At 40.4% G+C, this 16,715-nt stretch overlaps 3 protein-coding genes across 5 annotated transcripts in view; 1 reads left to right on the top strand and 2 right to left on the bottom strand.

Moving 5' to 3' along the window:
* The window catches only part of LOC136349014 (organic cation transporter protein), a 37,071-nt gene extending 35,510 nt beyond the window's left edge, over positions 1–1,561 (bottom strand). Inside the window, exon 1 of the mRNA XM_066300267.1 lies at positions 1,551–1,561. The gene's annotated coding sequence lies outside the window, so the exon portion shown is untranslated. The remainder of the gene's footprint in view (positions 1–1,550) is intronic.
* Positions 224–11,894, top strand: LOC136349008 (metabotropic glutamate receptor 5-like). 3 transcript variants are annotated; one of them, XM_066300259.1, is made up of 12 exons: positions 224–426; positions 2,717–2,970; positions 3,027–3,370; positions 3,421–3,574; positions 4,963–5,209; positions 8,017–8,291; positions 8,716–8,879; positions 8,964–9,215; positions 9,468–9,603; positions 9,651–10,354; positions 10,436–10,648; positions 10,697–11,894. In XM_066300259.1, exons 2-12 carry the CDS (start codon positions 2,793–2,795, stop codon positions 10,928–10,930), a joined length of 2,901 nt encoding a protein of 966 aa, XP_066156356.1. In that variant the 5' UTR covers positions 224–426; positions 2,717–2,792; the 3' UTR covers positions 10,931–11,894. The 3 variants fall into 3 exon arrangements, with proteins under 3 accessions (XP_066156356.1, XP_066156358.1, XP_066156355.1); XM_066300261.1 differs by having other exon boundaries at positions 2,717–2,976; positions 8,017–8,072; XM_066300258.1 differs by having other exon boundaries at positions 2,717–2,976.
* On the bottom strand, positions 10,944–15,831 carry jef (major facilitator superfamily domain-containing protein 6 jef). The gene is made up of 10 exons (XM_066300265.1): positions 15,475–15,831; positions 15,156–15,361; positions 14,492–14,780; positions 14,092–14,423; positions 13,732–14,039; positions 13,315–13,680; positions 13,151–13,265; positions 12,917–13,095; positions 12,468–12,686; positions 10,944–12,416 (listed from the first exon to the last, which is right to left on the bottom strand). The coding sequence occupies exons 1-10, from the start codon at positions 15,576–15,578 to the stop codon at positions 12,321–12,323; spliced, it is 2,214 nt and encodes a 737-aa protein (XP_066156362.1). The 5' UTR covers positions 15,579–15,831; the 3' UTR covers positions 10,944–12,320.
* Positions 15,832–16,715: the final 884 nt, after the last annotated feature.

Below are 16,715 nucleotides of genomic sequence, written 5' to 3'. Positions count from 1 at the left end.
TTGCAAACGTGTGATCAATTTGTTTGAAGTTGTTAATAAATATTAGTTGGTTGTTAATTTCACATTTACATAGTTTGCACATGCGTCCAAATTGTATTCTTGAGAGCTAAAGCGAAAATAACAGTGCGAAAATTACATATGCGCTTATATCCTGCGCTATTTGTTGAAGATTTATGTATTTCTCAGAGTTCAGTTCATATTCATAGAAAATTTTAAAATTGCAGTTTCGAAGAATAAAGAGAAGACAAGAGCAGAATGTTGCGACGGCGCAACGTTTATGAAATATGCCTGTTGAGAACTTTCAAGAGAGCGCAAACTTTAGTTCATTACCGCACTTGTTTGCTTTCGGGGCTATTCGCTGTTAAGTAGCTAGGAGAAGGATGAAGCCCCATAGAACCGGTTGTTTAAGTCGATAAATTATTAATGGTAAGTATTTAGTTATCGTAAAAGTCCAATAATGAATTAGAATACTCCTAACCGTGATTGCTGTATGGAATAGTGCTAGTTTGATTATTACTTTAATTGGGAAGTGCTTTGATGTATTAAAAAACTTATCTCCTTGATATCTCCATAGAATAATGCAATTATTGTCTTTAGTGTATCTGAAATGTCTATAAACAACTAAAAATTACTGAACTGTTTGCCTTTTTTACTTTCTTAAACCCCAAACTTTTTATTTCAGCCACCAACCAAAGCATTTTTTATTCTACACGTGACCCTGAATTAGCGGTGCATGCACCTTCAGTTTTATTCGCGTACAGCTCATTTTCTTGAAATATTTGTTACACCAACTCATTGGGATGATTTGAAGTGGATAAATGGGGCTACATAATCACACCAAATGCGATATTTTCGTCTGCATTACCAACGGAGCTGTAGACCTCCAAAGGAAAATGACAATCTTCTTATGTTACTTTAATTTTCTCGAAAACTTAAGTTGAATTTTATCTTGCCGATTTGTAGGTCTCTCAAAGTCCCACATTTTCAAAATCTCATCCATATAGAGAAGCTGAGTTACTTAGGAGCACCGAAGCAAGAACTGAAAATTAAACATTTTTCAAACGAAATTTTAGGGAAAATTTGTAATTATTCCAGAATAATTTCCAATAAATTTCATAGATATATTCCAATGGTACCAAATTAATGCAGAAAATAGTGCTTCTTTGTAGATAATTATACCGCTCGCTGCGAAATTCCTCAAATTCTTTCTATTTTGCCTGAATAGCCTTCACTAAAACGCCAATATTTCGTAAATAGAGAAAGTTGCCAGCGAGATCTTAATGCTATTCTATAGGGGACAAAATCAACGGGGATTTTAGTACATATTCAAAATGCACAGCAACGTCTTCAAGGCAAAGTTAGTTCCTAAAACAGAGATAAATTTTAAATCCATACAGAAAACTGCGGCGGAAGAGCAGCCACTCTTCCTTCCTTATCCTTCGTATCAAACTAGAAGGAGAAAGCACCATACCAGTTTGTTTTTGCGAGCGGTGGACTTTAGATTGCAGTGAGTATTTAACATAACTACAATACTCTAATTACGGCAACGTTGCCTTACACGCCGCGAGCCATTTTCTCGTATATTTTATTGCATTTTACATACCTTTATAGTGCGATTTTTTGAAAGTTTTTTAAACGTACTACAGCTAATGCGAAAAATAACTCAATAACGGAATTATTCACAAATGAACTCTGTTTCACAAATGGACAATTCTTGAACATAGCTATTTATCTAAAAAATTTACCGAACAACGTAAAGGGAAATTTGATCAGCTATTAAGTGCGGTAACGACACCATCGCACGTATTAGTTATATGTGTAATATATTTGTTGTCTTTTCTAAGCTCAGTTAAGTATTAGAGTGCAGTAAAATGTTTCACCGGTGACAATATGAAGCAACCCCAAAAAGCTTCGACACAAACACACATTACTTTGATACGCAAGCGGTAAAATTTTTTACAGCACACGTGCGACAAAGTACTTCTTGCAACGCGCAATGAAACCCCTTTATAGCACGCTCGTAGAAAAAAATATTTGCCCAAGTCTCGAGCTGAGCTTTTCCGCTTCCTTAAATGGGAAGTAAAATGCAATTCGCCGATGTCTAAGTAGAGGTACCTACCACTCACTTGACCCCACTCGTTTTGTTAAGAGGGCGTATCTCGCTTAAGAAGCTTTTAGTTCCGGATACTTTGCAGTAAAATGCATGACCCTAGATTGGTAAAAAGTTTACTTGTAGTATTGTTTCCGTTTGAATTGAGTTTAATCTCCTGCCGGAGCTTGACCCATTTAAACCAAGAAAATATGTTTCTTTGAACCGCAACTTCTGTGCACTTTATTACGTATTCTCGTACTTAATTTAGTGGAATAATTGTGAAAGTTTTTACATAACTCTGTGAGGGTTTTCAGGCAGTTATTTGCTTCAGGATTTCCGATTGGATTCAATTTACGTCTACTGCACTTAAAAAATCATTTTTTTAGGCTGAGGCTTAAAATATTCTATTTCGCATCTCAATGGCCCTTTTATGCGTTTTAATCCTGCCTTCATATTTAATTCAAAAGGGCTGATTCAAAAAAGTGAACGTGCTCCTTTTATGAACAAAACCAGGTGGATAATTCCCCACTGAAGAATTTACCTACTTTGAAGTGCCCGACCTCGGTTTAATAAATATCTTAAGAAGGTGTTCCACTTAAGAATGTATTGCTTTTAATATTTCAGGCCCCTCAGAGGATTTGTTGTTGAAACAACTATGGATACTATCACTTGAGTTTTCTGTGAGAGGATAATTATTATCATGAGGAAGGGAATCGGGAATGTCTGGATCATCCTGATGATGGTGTCATCGAATGGAGTCAGTGCCATAGAGAACGGCACCAACAAAAGAACCGCAGCTTTCATAAACGGAAATTTTGTATTCGGTGCGTTGTTCCCATTACACCATCAGCCTTCGTCGAAGAAAAACCATCTTGCCAGTTTAGGTAAAACTTCACTTTCAATTACGAAATTCCTAGACACAAATTTCAAGCAGGAATCAAATGCGGACATATTAGAGAGTTGTACGGCATCCAAAGGGTTGAAGCTACTTTTCAAACCCTCGATGAAATCAACAGCGACTCAGATTTGCTCCCCAACATCACCCTTGGTGTTGAGATTAGGGATGAATGCTGGTACGCCCCAGTGGCGCTTCAGCAGACCATAGAATTGATCAGAGACTCCATCATGCCTGCTTCAGCCCCTAAAAACTGTTATCTAAGAAAAGAGGAGGAGTCTGAGGAAGGGGGTAAAGGGCCCTTGATCGGTATATTGGGACCCGGGGCCAGCTCTGTGGCCCTGCAGGTTCAGAATTTATTGCAGTTGTTTCACATTCCTCAGGTAAAAGCACTATTCCAATATCGTTGAAGAGGATTGATTGAGACTTGCAGATCGGATATTCGACGACCTCAAGAGATCTTTCAGACAAGAGCAGATTCAATTACTTCCTAAGGGTGGTTCCTTCAGACTACTATCAGGCTCAAGTGATGTTGGATGTGGTCAGATACTTCGGATGGTCGTACGTCTCAGTTGTTAATACAGATGGTAAGGTCATTGCTCAATGTTTTCCCGAAAGTAAATTTTTCTGAAATGCAAAGCTTGATGTTGAACTCGCGTATTCATCATTAGATTTAGAACATCCTGGCGAGATTTGCATTTGCCGTCTTTGGTGGACAATTTTGCAAGCTTCCGTTCGGAAATTAAAAATCTCGCCTCGGCTTTCAAGACGATTCGGTGAAAGGAATTGATTAGCTTCAACAGTGTATTTCCATTTTGTTGTATACGTTCGAAATACAAATGGAAATTTAGACACTTTAATGGCTTGCGAAGATGGGTCCAGCTTAACAAGCAGTTTGTACCTAAGTAAATTAACATTGAAATAATGAGCGAATGCCCGTGTAATTTTGATTTGATGGTGTGGCATTCCTGAGTTCATGGTTTATTCAAATTCCTGTTACGGTTTCCTTCAAAAACAGAAATACATTTGAAATTCGAACCGAAACCGCCGCCATTTTACTGTTTGAAAAACATCTTGGTAACCATAAAAGATGTGTGGTCGGTTAAATCGGGGAAAAATTGCGCGATTTGAAACAACGACGTCTTATTTGAAATTCGATGTGTCGGTTCTTCACAACCATCATCAACTTTGTTTTCCCTTATGAGCCCCATCTTGTTAAGATTCAGTCTCGAAGCTTGATGGAAACAAAAAATGCTGCGTTACAAAGAGATCCTTGGAAATTAACAATTTACCAACAGGTAAATAAAAGAATTATAAGACGTGCTACCGCGGTTCACCCTTCACTTTCATCATTCCAAAGAAAAAACTCACAAAATGTGGTGCGACCCCTGGCTCATTATGGCTTCTGGCTTACTACGACGTCTGGATTACCATGACGTTTTCTCCGGAAGAACAAATAGAAAAATTTTGGCGTCGCAGTATTGTGACAACCAGCTCATCATGACTTCCGGCTTACTATGACGTATTTCCCGGAAGAGGCAATATAAAGTTGTGACATCATTAGTATTGGCTCTATAATTTTTGGTTGAGTGATTGTGTCAGCAGAAAAGTTCCTAAGTCCAGAAGACTTTCCTGCTTTACCCCGCGTTTTCATTAGTCGGCAACAAAGGCGCGAAATTTAAACTTCCCAAAAAAATACAATATTTAAGGAAAGTTTCATAGTCTTGTCCCCCTTATACAAACAACATCGTTAAAGCAGAACTGCAACTGACATATTGCACCCATTTATTGTTAACGAGTGAACGATTCAAAAGATGTTTCGCCGTAATTACACAATCCCTCATACTTAATTGGTTCTCGGTGTAAATAGGGGTGTTTAGTAGCAAGTGTATCAGAAGATACTTTGATGAGGGACTTGGTAGATGTATAAATTAGCTGACGCCGACAAGCGATATTTTGGTTTATTTTTTAACAGAAAACTATGGCCAATCAGGAATTCAAGCCTTCAGAGAACTAGCAGAGGAGGCCGGTGTATGCATAGCTCAAGAAGACTCAGTACTCAGTAATGCCGCCGATGAGGTTTTTGATAAAGTGGCGCTGAATTTGAGGCAGGATCCCAATGCTGTGGTTGTGGTTTGTTTCTGCGAGGGTTTAACGGTTCGAGGGCTGTTGAAGGCTACGAAAAGGTTAAACATGACCAACTATTTTCTGTTTATTGGGAGGTAAGTTGAGAAGCAAAAAGTAAATTGTTTTGTGGACCTATGCGCAAACTAGCACGTAGGGCAAATCGTTCTAGTTTTGATTTCCTAATCCTGGCTAAAAATCTAGTTTTCCATTCTAATTTCCAGAAAAACTATTGTGCTATTTTAATACTGCCCCTAATTACTAGATTTCGTCGGGAACTTTGTTCTTATAACGAACGTCAAAAAGGAGCCTAAAGAAGAAATGTAATTTGGATTTTTATGACAAAAGCCGGAAATCGGTTAGCTCAGTAGCATGTAAAATACAATTTCCAGACGTATTACACATAAATCGTGCAACCAAGAGTTAAATTTTCTGCAAGATAATATCATCTTATAAGATTAACTTGCTTAAACCACCAGATACGTGAATCTATAGGCCCTAAATCATGTTAATTAATCCTTCGACTTATTACAGCAGTTAGCTGTATTTTTAATTGCTCGTCAGGAAATATAACGCGGAAATTCTCGCAAGGATAAGGATGAGAATGCTATGTAAAGGTAATCTCGTTAAAACTAAAGAATGCTATCACTTTCTATTTAATTCCTGCTTTATCTATTATTACGATTTCCTTCTTTGTTCACGATTTTCTAGTGGTTTATTTGTGCTTTCATTTCCTTGTGTCTTATTTCATGAATTGTGTTTAAAATATTCGAAATAATCTCTTCAGAACGTGATGACCCAATATCAGAAAGTTAGCTTCCGAAGTGCTGGCAGCCACCGGACATACAATGGTGTATGGGGGGTTGCCTTTTTTTTTCATTAAACTTTGCGCTCCTACCAAAGCAGCGTTTCCCTTTTTCACACCACTCTCGCTGTTCTGCAGAGAGAGGAATATGAGATTCAAGTCGACGTGACAACATTGCCATCCGTGGTAGAGCTTTTTTTTATTATATTTTTTGTTTATGTCCATGTTTAAATTTAAGTGTGAGAGCAGACACCCTTTATTACAGGACTTAGCTAGCACCACTCGTATCCAAAGTTGTTTTTGATCGTTTCGTTTCGTCATTAAAGTACATAATTGTTTTTTTCTATATTATTTTTTGCCACGTACATTATTGTTCGCCGCCGGTAAACCTTAGTTACAGTTAGCAAGGTACTTTTTGCACAAAATAACGTCTCTGACGTTGCAAACTCAGGGTGTTGTTAGTTTGGCGGACCATTTTATAAATTCTAGAATTCCGGTAACATATCCTCGAAATACCCATTTTTGGGAAAACACGTCACTCGCGTGAATGCCGCTCCCGAGTACAGCTCATGCGCGACATTTCACGCTCTTGGGCCAAGAGTGACGTTGTTCGCTTGTTCTCTAAATAACTTATACAGGGTGTTCCAAAAAGATTGGGCTAAAGTTAACATTGTGGTCAAAAATTTTTACACAGAAACCGCTAGTCAAAATTGAGCCAGTCTAGTGCTAGAGCCATTTTTGTTCAAAAGACTTCGACATAAAATTTAACTGAATAGAATAAAAACGAACAAAACGAGCGCTTTTTTGTCTCTTGAATTAAGTTTGTCAATTGCATTCCTTTCTTTTATTTTGACAAACATTTACATTTGAACTATAAATATATTGAAATATGGTAATTTACGTTTGAAGGGTATTTACACACGCATTTGATTTGCGGCGAAGCAGGACACGACGCTAAAGAAGCTGAGCATTTTTATGCTGAGCTGTCGATAATCCCCCACATCCGTCTTGAAACACATTTTCGGTAATCCATCATTGATTACGAGAAACAGGCAGTTTTAAACCAAATGGAAGAACCGGAGTCACGAACTGCACGAACAGTGGCCTTTAAGGAAGATGTTTTGCATCGAATTGACGAAGAACTTACTACCAGCGTTCGCAACAACGGATTAAATGAATACTGCCCACCAGACAGTGTGGCGGGTGCCTCACCCGTAGCTCTTACATCCTAACCACCTTCAAAAAGTGGAAGCACTAGATTCGCAAGAGATTACGAGACCCGAGTACATTTTCGAAAATGATTATTGGATCAGGGGTCATCAAAACCATTTGCATGTCGGATGGTATTGTTGGCGACCTTTTAATTGGTACGCTCCTGCTTCCACCTCGTCCAACTGATAACGTCTAGTTGAATTTTCTATCAGGCGTACTCCCTAAGCTATTAGACAACGCACACATTTCTATACTACATAGAATGTAGTTACAACAAAACGATTATTTACACATGTTGTTTTAGGTAGTCCTGTGCAGTGCCATCTAAACCAATATTTTTATGCACGATGGATCGGCAGAGGCGGGCCTATCAAGCGGCCAGAGCGACGTCCCGATTTAAGGACGTTGAATTTCTTATTTTATAGTTAGATCAAATTATTAGTGTACGAAACTCTTTTATAGCCCCCAGCAGGAATTGGTGGGAAGAGTTATGGCAGTCCCTCTTTTCGTGCAGCAAGATCCCCGCATCTCACAACGAATGTGCGAATCAATGGTGCGAAGAGCACATTTATATAACCAGACTGGGAGAGGAACCTTTAGTATATGTTTTTTAGCGTTTTTTTTTTAAATAAGAATGAAGTAAATATCGAAATCTTTCAGTTTCGATGAGCTAACAATACATTTTTGGACAAAAATGACTGTGGAGCCAAAACGGCTGATTTTTCACTAGAAATTTCTATGAGAAAAATTGTTTTTCCGTCAAGTGCTCTATAATCTTCTTAAATTTAACACAATCCTCATGGAAAATTCGTTATATTATTTTTATATTATTTATATATATTATATATTATCTTCGAAAATAGTGTTTTAAAGAGCACGTATTTTCAGTGATGGATGGGCGGACCGCAACGACGTGACTCAAAGTTACGAGGAGCAAGCTTTAGGTGGGTTATCGATAAGGATTCACTCGCCTTACGTGGAATCCTTTGACAAATATTACTGGTCCTTACGGCCGGAGACCAACGTCAGAAATCCCTGGTTTAAGGAGTTCTGGGAGGCGAAATTTCGATGCGTTTTGAACTCGAATTGGAAGCAAAGCTCTGTTAAAATTGAGAAAAACTTGACTTCCACGCCTTATTCTGAAGCAGGAACTTTTTGCACAGGTTGATACTTATGTTTTTAGCAATTAAAGCTTACGACAGTATTTTCAAGCAGTTTCCCCTCTAGCTTACAGCCCTTTTCACGCAATCACTCCATCTCGGCCTGCAGTAACAATAACGTATGTAGGTTTTGTTGTTTGTTACACCGTTGGGAGTTTGAGGGGATTTTTGCAAAACGGCATACAAAAGTTGGAATTATTTGACATAATTTCATTGTGTTGAAATACTGTAGTATCTAGTAGTAATAGGCTTTTAAGGGTGAAAGATTATGAGTGCTAATTTGCTTCCTCTGCGTTAAATTACTCCCATGTCAATAACCTAAACAAAACCCAATTTCTTCAACGTAATTGTTAAAGAAATTGGGATTTGTCTAGGTTTCTTACTTCAATTGTTAAGCTTTTTGGGACACAACAGAATTACTTTTTAGGGCAGGAAAGCTTGAAGGAAAACTATAAACAAGACCCCAAATTGAGCTTCGTCATAAAGGCGATATACGCCCTTGCCCATGGACTGCACGATATGGTGTTAGATGTATGTGGAGAGGGAGTAATGTGCCCTAAGGTCTCACCCTTCAACGGGTCAATGCTCAAGGTAGATTATCTGCATGTCATGTGGGAACTATTGCGGAGTATTTGGGAACGACCCTCCAAGTTACAGCAAAGCATTCGTTTACAGAATTACTTGATGAATGTCTCGTTCGAGTTTAATGCGGAAACGTTCCAATTCGATGAAAACGGAGATCCCCCGGGAAAATACGATATCATGAACTATCAGAAGCTCCAAAATGGACATTTTGAGTACGTGGAAGTGGGAAGTTGGTACAACCGAAGCCTGTCGTGGACCAAAACCCCGCAATTTCCTTCGATCAGAGGAAGAAAAATTGTTCGGAGCGTTTGCGCGGAAGAGTGCTCCCAAGGCTATTACAAGGTACTTATTGTGTATTCAAAACGGCGGAGATTTGAAAAACAACAATGAGATCAAAGTCTTTTAACTAAAATTATCTGAACCCCTATTCAACGCGGAAGTAACAAACAAACATAAGGGAAGTTTTAATGTCCTGAGGGTGGCGCTAGTTTAAGGCCGAAACTTCTACATGTCACGCCTTACATTCTACAACTGTTTCACTTCTTCCGTACCAAACTGTATTCATTCAAATCGAAGTAATAACCAGTATTTTAGAATGTGCAACAAGGAGGCAAAGATAAGACATGTTGCTGGGTCTGCGTCCCTTGCCCCTCTGGGGAAATCCTGTCAAAGCACCACGAAGGGTGCGAACCTTGCCCAAAAGGATATGCTCCGAGCATAAACAAAACAGGCAAGTACTTTTGCGGAGAAGATACAATAACTAATTAATACGTCCAGTTTGTCAGCTACTTCAAATTGAATTTGTGCAATGGCACGATCGCTCAGCAATCCTAGCTATGGCCATCTCGATCGCAGGCCTCCTGAGTACTTCAATCACCACAGCTACCTTCATAAGATTCAATAACACCCCCATAGTGAAATCGTCGACCAAAGAATTGTGTTACCTAATCCTAGCAGGAATGACCCTTGCCCATGCGTCCATCTTCGCAATGCTGGCCAAACCGGCAACTTTCAGTTGCACCATATCCAGGTTCCTTCCAGGAGTGGCTTTTGCCATGATTTATTCGGCATTGCTGACCAAAACTAACAGAATAGCCAGGATTTTAGCGGGCAGCAAAAAGAAGTTCCCCACTAGAAGGAAGTTGCTGTTGATGTCTGCTGCAGCTCAGGTGATGATGGCACTGCTGCTGATCAGCGTGGAGATTACCATCGGGGGTGCTATGCTGTATTTTCAACCTCCGAGGGTTGCGTACTCGTATCTGGTAGATAAAACTTTGATGGAGTGTGAAATTTCACTGGAGGCCATAGTGGTCCCTCTGTCTTGCGATTTTTTGCTGATTTTATTGTGCACCCTGTACGCGGTTAAAACGAGGAACGTGCCGGAGAATTTCAATGAGGCCAAGTTCATTGGGTTCGCCATGTACACGACGTGTGTGATTTGGATTGCATTCGTCCCTATTTATTTTCGAGGGGGGGCCAAGGTAAGATAGAAATCCAGGAAGAAACTTGAGGGAGGACGCGGAACTTTCCAAATTGTTTTTTTTTTTAACGTAATTTTTTAGGCCATAACCATGTGCCTCTGCGTCACCTTAAGCGCCCTCGTAACATGGATCTTCCTCTTCGTGCCGAAACTATACATAATCCTTTTCAAACCCGAGAAAAACAACCGAGCTTTCTTCACCACTGCCAAAATCCGTTGCCACATCGGGGCGAAAGTGGCCTCCGCAGTCTCTGATAAATATTCCACGAACAGTTGGAGAGAAAGCAGCGTTTCTGTGGGTAACCTCACGGGATTTTTCGCAGTTTCAACGTAAATCTTGTAGATAACCAACACTGACCCTGATAGATCGGTAAAAGACGTGCCCAAGAGGACCCTTTCGTGTCAAACTGGATTGGATTTGCTTGAATTTTTGTTACACCCTAAAAGACTAATTGGAGACTTCACAACCCCAAAGAGCGAGCCCCTTGCAGTCAAAATCATCGAGAAAGATTGCTACTGTAACGATCCAAATTGTCCGATGAAACATATCACAATATTCCTGCCTGGCAAACATTGAAAAAGCACAGGAGTGTAACCGAACATTTTAGGTTTATTTCTAATTACATTCCTATAGCACATCTCCCTTATACGTGTAAGTAATCGTTAGTGGTACTGGTAAGTGCGCAAACTATACTTAACATTATTATACGAGTGCCCTGATTAACGTAACACATTGATTCATTGTATAAATAGCTAGATCTTCGATTGTAATACGATATGTATGTGCTAAGGCTACAAAGTCACAAAATATTATCTTCGTATCATTAAGAATTTGCAAGGAAACTATAGTATAAAACTGGAGACTATCAGCATGCTACTGCAACGTATACTACACGTGTATTAATAATAATTGTTATTGCAAATAAATTTATTACTAGGCTAAAGGTATTAAGCGATATGAGCGCGGAAATCGAATGTAAATCAAGAAAATAATCCAGAAATTAAACTTTAGAAAAACGTTCTTCGCGCGTGTAAAGAGCATTTCATTTATGTTACAGCTAGTAGTGCTCGTTGCCTAACTAATAAAGGGGAAAGGAACCGAGATAAATGTGACGTTAATATTCGGTATGGTTTTGACTTAACGACGTCACCACGACGTCGAGTCGATGTCATTACACGTCGAAAATGGGACCTAAACGATGATCATTGTCTCTATGCAACGTGCTTCTGACGTAACTCTACGACGTACATTTTGAAGTCCTATGACAACTTCTTTTGTATTCATTGAGGTTGCAGTTTGACGTCGGACTAACATAATCTAGCCATAATAAACTATACATTCTCTAGAGCGTTTTACTCTTTTATCCTATTCATATCTTTCGGTCTAATTTAAGCTTTGGTGAGAGTGCCCTATATCATATTATTTTACATAATTTAGTTAACAAGATAACAGTTACAAGTCGTATAATTATTAGACAAGGATAGATACTAGTGATTAAGTGCTTTTATAACATTTGAAATAAATCCATTTATCAGCGCAACATTCACACAAATAGAAGTTGGATATCCAACTATCATGGTACATGAATAAAGGGTAGCTCACAGTACCAATTCATCGAGCTACAATAATCAAAAATGATTCCTCATTAACTATCATAGACCTCAATCTTTTATAATTCGAAAGAGTTTTAGCGTTCTCATTTAGTAAAACTATACTGGTGTATATCCATAGAATATCTAAAGACCTACTAAAATATTCTGTTTTCAAAATATACTTGAAATTGTCGTTTTTTCATGGCTGATATTGGAGAATTTAGCACTTTCAGCGATATGTCTTTGGAAATGAAGGGGGCCTTCCTCCTTCATCATGGCCTTTTAACGAGTGCTCAAGAAGCTTTGATGCAAGTTAAAACAACAATAATCGTGTCAAAAACCCTTCATAATAATAATATCTCCTGGCAACCCCCTTACCAGTCATAAGATTTGTTGCCGGTGGTGATGGGCTGCTGAGCCTCCAAGGAAGTATTAGCTGTGGGGAAGTTGCATCCAGCCGAGTTTTTCATCTAAATTCAACTTAAAAAGTCTCCAAAATTGGTTTCGGAGCTGAAACTTACGTGCACAACTCCTATCCTCTGCTGGTTGTTGCTACTCTGGAAAGGGTTGTAGGCCCCTCCTCCGGGGATGTCCAAGGTACCCCCTTGGCCTGTTTGATATGTTGCGCCGTAGCCGTCTTGTGGCTGGGCCAGCTCGTGCAATTTTGTACTGGAAAGCGCCCTTGGTATGGGATTGCTGGGTACCCCATGGGGGGCCAAATGAGAGGTTTCTTCTGCCACCTGAGATATTTACGAGAAAGCCTTGACTACAGTGGATGATTGAAACCGCATAAATCTACCCGTGAACTCAATAAGTTTCAAAGATATGCAGCTTAAAGTTACCCCCCTCTTAGAGTTACCCAATCCTTAGCATCACCAACTATTAGAATCATTGCTGGTTGCGGTTTCAAACGTCCTGGACCTTATTCGTTTTGAAATAGGTTCACGGGGGCTTGCACAGCAAAGTTTACCTGTCTCGGGTCTTCAGTTTGGGGCAAATCTCTCACGAAACCTTGGTCGACTCGATAGAAGTTGATGAAAATAAAGGCAGCTAGCACTAATATACAAAACAATCCATAACCCCGGAATGTAGAAGTTGACCCAAACGTGGTGACAAACATCCCTCCTATTACAGCCCCGCAGCCGCGCCCTGAAACATCACTCTCACTGCCTTTACGTCGAACTAAAATCCAAATTGTATATACCTAGTCCATGGTGTATGCCTTGCAAAACCCCTTGGGCAGAAGACCGCAATTCCACGGGCGTATTATGAGAGATATACGAGCAACAAGCGGCCCACACAGCTGCGTGCGTTATTCCCTAGAAAAACCAGTTAAAAAGAGTTTCCTTTGATGGAGTGCCATCTTACCTGCATAAACTCAAACGGGAGAACCCACCAAGGGTTGGTCAGCCAAGATATATATAAGAACCTCAATATATTGGCGATCAAGCCCAAACAAAGCACCTTAACGTGGCCCATTTGCCTGATGAGCCGAAAACTGAAGAAGTAGGCGAATATTTCGGATATGTGGTTGATGACTGAGGCCACTCCGAATAGCGTGGGAGTACCTCCGTAATCCTGCAGGTGCCAGAATAAGAAAGTGAATATGAGACCTATCCCAAATCCCATATAAAACGCCACGAAGAGGAATGATGCACATTTGAGATTCTTGAAGTGACTCAGAACCGTCACCCATTCGGGGATTTCTCTCATGGTTTGAGCAAAAATTTTACTCTGAAAAATGTAATTGAGTAATGCCCGTCAGGAAAGCTCGTGAACACGAACCTTCTGTTCCTTTGAAGGTGCTGCTGCTGTCTCAGAAGCCCGGGTGTCCGCCAGGGAAGGCAAATTTAGTTGTTCAGCAAGCTGAGCTTGCATTTGATCTTCTTTGGATAGCACGTCTCTATCCACACTGGGCTCTCTTACGGTCTCGGGAACCTGTTCATCGTACTTGAAGCTCATCTGAGTAGCTGCAATGAGGGCTGCACCCATCAGTACTGAAAATGTGGCGAAGCAGATCGTGTAGTTCCTCTCCTTTTTATCAGGTGCACAGGGATGGTTTGGGAACGACGTCGAGTGATCCAGAGCAATGCCTTATTCATGTTCTCATTAGGTGATATTCGCAATGTTAACCGAGTAATTTACCAACAAAGAACATTGCCAATCCCCAGCCAAATGAGCCGAACATCCTCTGATGACTGTAGGTGTCCGCATCTTCCCCTAGGAGAGTTAAAACTGCAGAATCGGCTAATGTTATCGCGGGAGCAGCGAAAAATTCCCCAATGATGATCAGAAGCATCAAAAGGAAGAAGGCCTTTTGAATATCGCCCATTTTATAGACAATTGAGGATATGATGGGTTTAACCCAATTGGAATGCTCCTTTTCCTTGTAGTTTGAAGCGTAGGCTACATTGACCGGTGACTGCCCAGCACTAATATTGTACATTGCCCTTGTAGACCTCCTTTGCCGCTTATAGCTACAAATTATGACTCTGGCTCAAACAACACCTCCATATGGTTAACGGCCCCAGTAAAATTATCATACCTCTCAGATACTACAGATTCTAATCTAGGATCGACAAACACGGGGATATCCCCCATTTGCACGGACCTTTTGTTGACCAAACGTTGAGTCACTTCTGGAATTGTAAGGGTTGCGGTGTTGTTCTTGAACTCCATGCAGGATATTGCAGGTGGTTGTATGGACCCAAGGGGAACTGTGAAGATTATCCAAGAAGATAACGAGGCCAAAAGGAGGATTTTGCCCTTTTGCCAGCGGTCGGCCAAGCTGCCCCAGAAGGGGGCTGCCAGGAATTCTACGAACGGGCGAGACCCTGGAAATGTGTCAGGATCAGTAAAGTTTTTGTGCGAAAATAATAATCTGATAAATTAATAATGGTAAAATTTCAATTGTTATGAGAAATTCATTAACAAATAAAAAAACTTAAGCCTGGTCGCTCCACAGGAGAATTTGGTCACAAAAAAATTTTGCCCGACATCACCATCACCTATTATGTCTTGTATGCGCCGGCGTATGGCGCCGGCGCATACACATGTAAGACATATAAGACGTACATACACACATAAGACATAAGAGGCGATGGGTCACGACAAAGCCACGTCATATTCGGACGAGTAATGGCACTAATTTTAGTGGAGGGCCGGCGACGGGTTTTGAAGTCAATGTATCAAAGAAGTTTTTCTTTTACCTATAAGGAACCCACTCTGCGTTGCATTCATGCCCATCTGCTTAAAATACACTCCCATGAGCGGAAATAAAGATCCGAAGGCAGAGTAAAAAAAAAAGTAGAAACTTTTGACCACCAGCAGCTCTTGGTCTAAGGGGCCGAACAGGCGTTCTAGAATGTCGGATCTTCCTCGGATCTTGTGGGTGGCATCTTTAGGCTCTGGATACCTGGAAGACAAATTAAAGACGCCTGAAAGACCTTCGAAAGCTCAGAAAACATTGAATCAAAAAAGGCGATTTTCACGTGACTTATTTCCAGCTTAGAGACACGTCCAACTTACAAAGAAGGGTCGACTTCTCCTTGAGCTTCAGGATCCACCATCGGCCTGGGTGTCTTATTCGGCAGCCTCCCGAAGCCTCTACCTTCGTCCATACCGCATTCCATGGCCGTTTAAGGTCTTATCGCACTTATAGTATCATAATACTGGAAAACACACCGTCCCGGATAAATTTTTGTCAGAGCGGTCGATCCGTCTTGCAGGAGAATGTGGAACGCGTGGGGCGCAGGACGCAGGATCGATATCCTGACGTAAATAGAGCTAGCTAATGTAGCTAAAGGTTGGTTTAGGTTGGAGGGCGGAAATGAGATCAGAAGGTTCAAAAATCGGAGCAGATATTAAAGCTCTTACTTTAGTGGCCACAGTTCGGTTAAAGAAACCTTTTTCTAGTGGAGATCTAGAAAACCGCGGCAACCCTGTAGAAGTTTCTTAAGCGAGTTCTAGTATGAAGGCACCGCTACAGATGGCGCCTTCGGTATATACAGCCGCATCGGCGACGCGACACTAATATTTAAATTCGACTTTGTTGCCGCACACATCTGCCGATAGTGGACGGAAGAATTCTCCGGACATCATATACTTTTATGATCCTTCGTTTTGCTCATAATTTCAATTTTAATGCCTTGAAAAATTGGCAAAGTTCCCTCTCCCATTTTGACGCGTAGAAAGTCATAATTTCAACTGTGGAATCAACTTTTGTGAGACCTCAAATTTCCTTTAAGCGAAGAATATGTTCCCTGAAGGTATAACGAAATCAAACTCGAAGAGCTCCAAATCATTGCGAGTCCCTGCTAGGAGGTCCGCTAGATCTGTGATGATAGAGTTAGCAGAACCCCAGTGCCCGTACCCCCTGAAGGGGGTTGGGGTTGGCTTGTAGTCGCTGGTGTAAGATTTGTCACGTTGCGCATAGATGGATTTGGATACTGTTTCGCCATATTTTTTGAGGAGATGCAGGACGACTTTAAGTTGCAGCCTTACGGAAATCGCGCTAATTAGTCCAATATCTGGAGGATGTTACTACCTTCTAGGTCTGCACGTTTTGGATTCTTTTTTGAATAGTTTCAAGATATTTTACAGGACCTACCATCTGCGCAATACTGAACGAAGTGGGATTCCGATTAATCGCAGTGCTAGGAGGCATGCTAGCCTCCGTAGTAACATTACACACTGCATATTTTACGTATACGTATAAAGCAATACGTAAGAGGAAATTTGCAATTTTTTAAGTAATTTTCTAATCTAGG

The sequence above is a fragment of the Euwallacea fornicatus genome, chromosome 36, assembly GCF_040115645.1.
Source record: "Euwallacea fornicatus isolate EFF26 chromosome 36, ASM4011564v1, whole genome shotgun sequence".
NCBI lineage: Eukaryota > Metazoa > Arthropoda > Insecta > Coleoptera > Curculionidae > Euwallacea > Euwallacea fornicatus.
Note: the sequence above shows the minus strand (reverse complement) of the source record. Positions and strands in the feature narration are given on the sequence as shown.

What these genes read in the sequence shown, in the direction of transcription:
- jef (XM_066300265.1), bottom strand. Translation starts at nt 15,578, where the DNA reads ATGGAATGCGGTATGGACGAAGGTAGAGGCTTCGGGAGGCTGCCGAAT. An exon ending in CACCTTCAAAGGAACAGAAG is followed by an intron (nt 13,681 to 13,731) that starts GTTCGTGTTCAC and finishes TACATTTTTCAG; the next exon opens with AGTAAAATTTTTGCTCAAAC. An exon ending in TCCCGTTTGAGTTTATGCAG is followed by an intron (nt 13,266 to 13,314) that starts GTAAGATGGCAC and finishes TGGTTTTTCTAG; the next exon opens with GGAATAACGCACGCAGCTGT.
- LOC136349008 (XM_066300258.1), top strand. Translation starts at nt 2,793, where the DNA reads ATGAGGAAGGGAATCGGGAATGTCTGGATCATCCTGATGATGGTGTCA. An exon ending in TCCGAGCATAAACAAAACAG is followed by an intron (nt 9,604 to 9,650) that starts GCAAGTACTTTT and finishes TAATACGTCCAG; the next exon opens with TTTGTCAGCTACTTCAAATT. An exon ending in GGAGAGAAAGCAGCGTTTCT is followed by an intron (nt 10,649 to 10,696) that starts GTGGGTAACCTC and finishes TAAATCTTGTAG; the next exon opens with ATAACCAACACTGACCCTGA.